Below are 2,500 nucleotides of genomic sequence, written 5' to 3' on the forward strand. Positions count from 1 at the left end.
GAGTTATATGGTCTGTTGCGAGAAAAACAGGACAATGTTGATCCTCAATTCCCAACATATTAGTGCAGGGAGGGGTGAGAAGACGGACGGAGAGGAAGACGTGCTTAAAGACTGGAAGAGGGATGTCTGGAAATATATGGATTGCACTGACCAGTGACTCTGATGGTATAGTTGGCGAGCAGCGTGTTGCCCTGTTCGTATCTGCAGGAGTAGACACCCGAGTCGTCGTACGAGACGTTGTTGATGTGCAACTCCTTGTGGTTCAGCCGGGTGCGGTTGCCAGGAAGCACAACTTCGCCGTCTTTCTGCCATGTGACAGACATGAAGTTGGGTGCGTTACACGGAAGGTCCAACGAGTCCCCCACGGCTACCACGTAATCCTCTAGAAACACCTCCGTCTCCAGCTCCGTCTCTGTCTCGCTTGACCGCCAGTCTGAGACACATGCAGGGGAGAGAGATGAAGTGACACGGTCAATATGGAACTTAGTAATTGCTGTTACTTTCTGGAGCAACAGAACAGACGGGAGGCAAAACTTCAAATTGGCGTCCCACAGTCGAGCCTAAACAAGCAAAACCAACAGTTGGGAGAAATACAAAGACAAACATGTTTTTACCATCCATCATACTGATCACTGTAGAAACCCTGCGGAGGAAGAGATGGAAGCATTAAGACAAAAAAAAAACTATCATTCAGTCTCATGTAGAATTATTCCTCATCTCACTATTCATCTCCATATCTGTAACACTGTCCATGTATTTCAGTATGAGTTACAATAACAGCCACAGAGATTTTGCCTACTTGGAATGCTTCTTTTTTTATACATTCATGAGTTTAAAAAAAAGGAGTAAGAAGTATATAAAAATAAAGGAGTAAAAATGATGTTAATGTAAAGTCTAGACATGTTCGTAATGCCTCATCATTTCATTCAATCACATGCCTATATAGTGCATTATACTGTATACTGCACTTAGATACTGGCACATGCACAGAATGAAAAATAGCACAGCATAAATTTGTCTAGGCGTGTAATTGAGCATTCTCTGTTTTTTTCCCTCCACTGACTTTGCACACTGCTTGCATTCATTCACTAAGTTTACTTTTCTGCTTTTAAGAGGACGATTTTATCTACTACTGTCTACGTGGCCGTTCATTCAAAAAAGTCACTGAGGCACGTTGTTCATTCAAAAATCTGTTCTTGCATGTATGTAGATGTTTGGGGAGTAATAATAGCCATAATGTGTGGCAAGGGATAGTAAATATACATAATAAATGGCTACTGTGTGTCCTGTGCTGGAGGAGGAAGAGGTAGAGTGCAGTAGAAAATGGGGCCAGTGTTAGAGCTTTTTACACACCAGATATAGGAACCTCTTGAGAGCTGTAGCCGTGCTGTTTCCTTTTATAAATTCTTAGCACAACTACTTGTCAGTCCAGAACAAAACACACACATACACACAATGGAAACAATGGTTCTTTGATCAGTCATTGATGAATATTTTTTGTACTGTTCTTGGATACCAAGAGATTTGGAGCCGTGAAGTAGAATCAGCTGCTTTGTGTAAATGTAGTTATAGCTTTGATGAAAAATACACACGCATGCACAAGCGCACACACACACACACACACACACACACATATACATATCTCTCTTTATTCGCCCCAATCATCTGTGTGATGTGTTGTGTGTTTAGGTGGGGTGATGCAGGCACCTGTGTGGATTAGCGATGGTCTGAGGGAGATGGTGTGTATCTATTTGCAGAGAGCAGATGTAAATTGTTGAATGTGTAGAGTATGCCACTTTGGAAACAGGAATGAGAGAGAGAGAGAGAGAGAGAGAGAGAGAGAGAGAGAGAGAGAGAGAGAGAGAGAGAGAGGGAGAGGGAGAGAGAGAGAGGGGGGGAGTGAAAGAGATGGAGAGAGAGCTGGGGGTCCGGATCACTGTTCCACACTCACGCGGCGAGAAAGGGAGGTGGGAGGGGAATGGCTTTCGGCTTGTTGCCTCTTTTCTTCTACCCATTTTGAGGCGTGTGTATGTGAGTGAGAGCATGTAGCGCTGTACACCCCATAGAAAAGTTTAAGATGGTTGCAGCATCCAAAGGCACACACAAACACACACACACACACACACACACACACACACACACACACACACACACACACACACACACACACACACACACAAACACGCACCACACAATCCCGCCTCACTGCACTAATTAGTAACGGAAACTGCAGCATTCAACTTCCCAGTCTCTACTGTTTGCCAAAACCTTTAAAAACACACCCCAAACACCTCGGCTCTCAGATAATTCATCTCTTTCACTCTTTCTCTAACACACACACGCATGCACACATTCACAAACACACACACACACACACACACACACACACACACACACACACACACACACACACACACACACACACACACACACACACACACACACACGTTCTAATCAAGGACTGTGGTGTCTTAATTGTCATTCCACAGAGAAAATGGCC

The 2,500-nt window shown here is 44.0% G+C and overlaps 1 protein-coding gene across 7 annotated transcripts in view; it reads right to left on the reverse strand.

Moving 5' to 3' along the window:
• The window catches only part of fgfr3 (fibroblast growth factor receptor 3), a 36,609-nt gene that overhangs the window by 23,679 nt on the left and 10,430 nt on the right, over positions 1-2,500 (reverse strand). For all 7 annotated transcript variants that reach the window (XM_027150258.2, XM_027150264.2, XM_027150262.2 and 4 more), the window contains exon 3: positions 152-433. In XM_027150258.2, the coding sequence (XP_027006059.1) occupies positions 152-433 (282 nt within the window). The remainder of the gene's footprint in view (positions 1-151; positions 434-2,500) is intronic.

The sequence above is a fragment of the Tachysurus fulvidraco genome, chromosome 4 (assembly GCF_022655615.1).
Source record: "Tachysurus fulvidraco isolate hzauxx_2018 chromosome 4, HZAU_PFXX_2.0, whole genome shotgun sequence".
NCBI classification, from domain to species: Eukaryota; Metazoa; Chordata; class Actinopteri; order Siluriformes; family Bagridae; genus Tachysurus; species Tachysurus fulvidraco.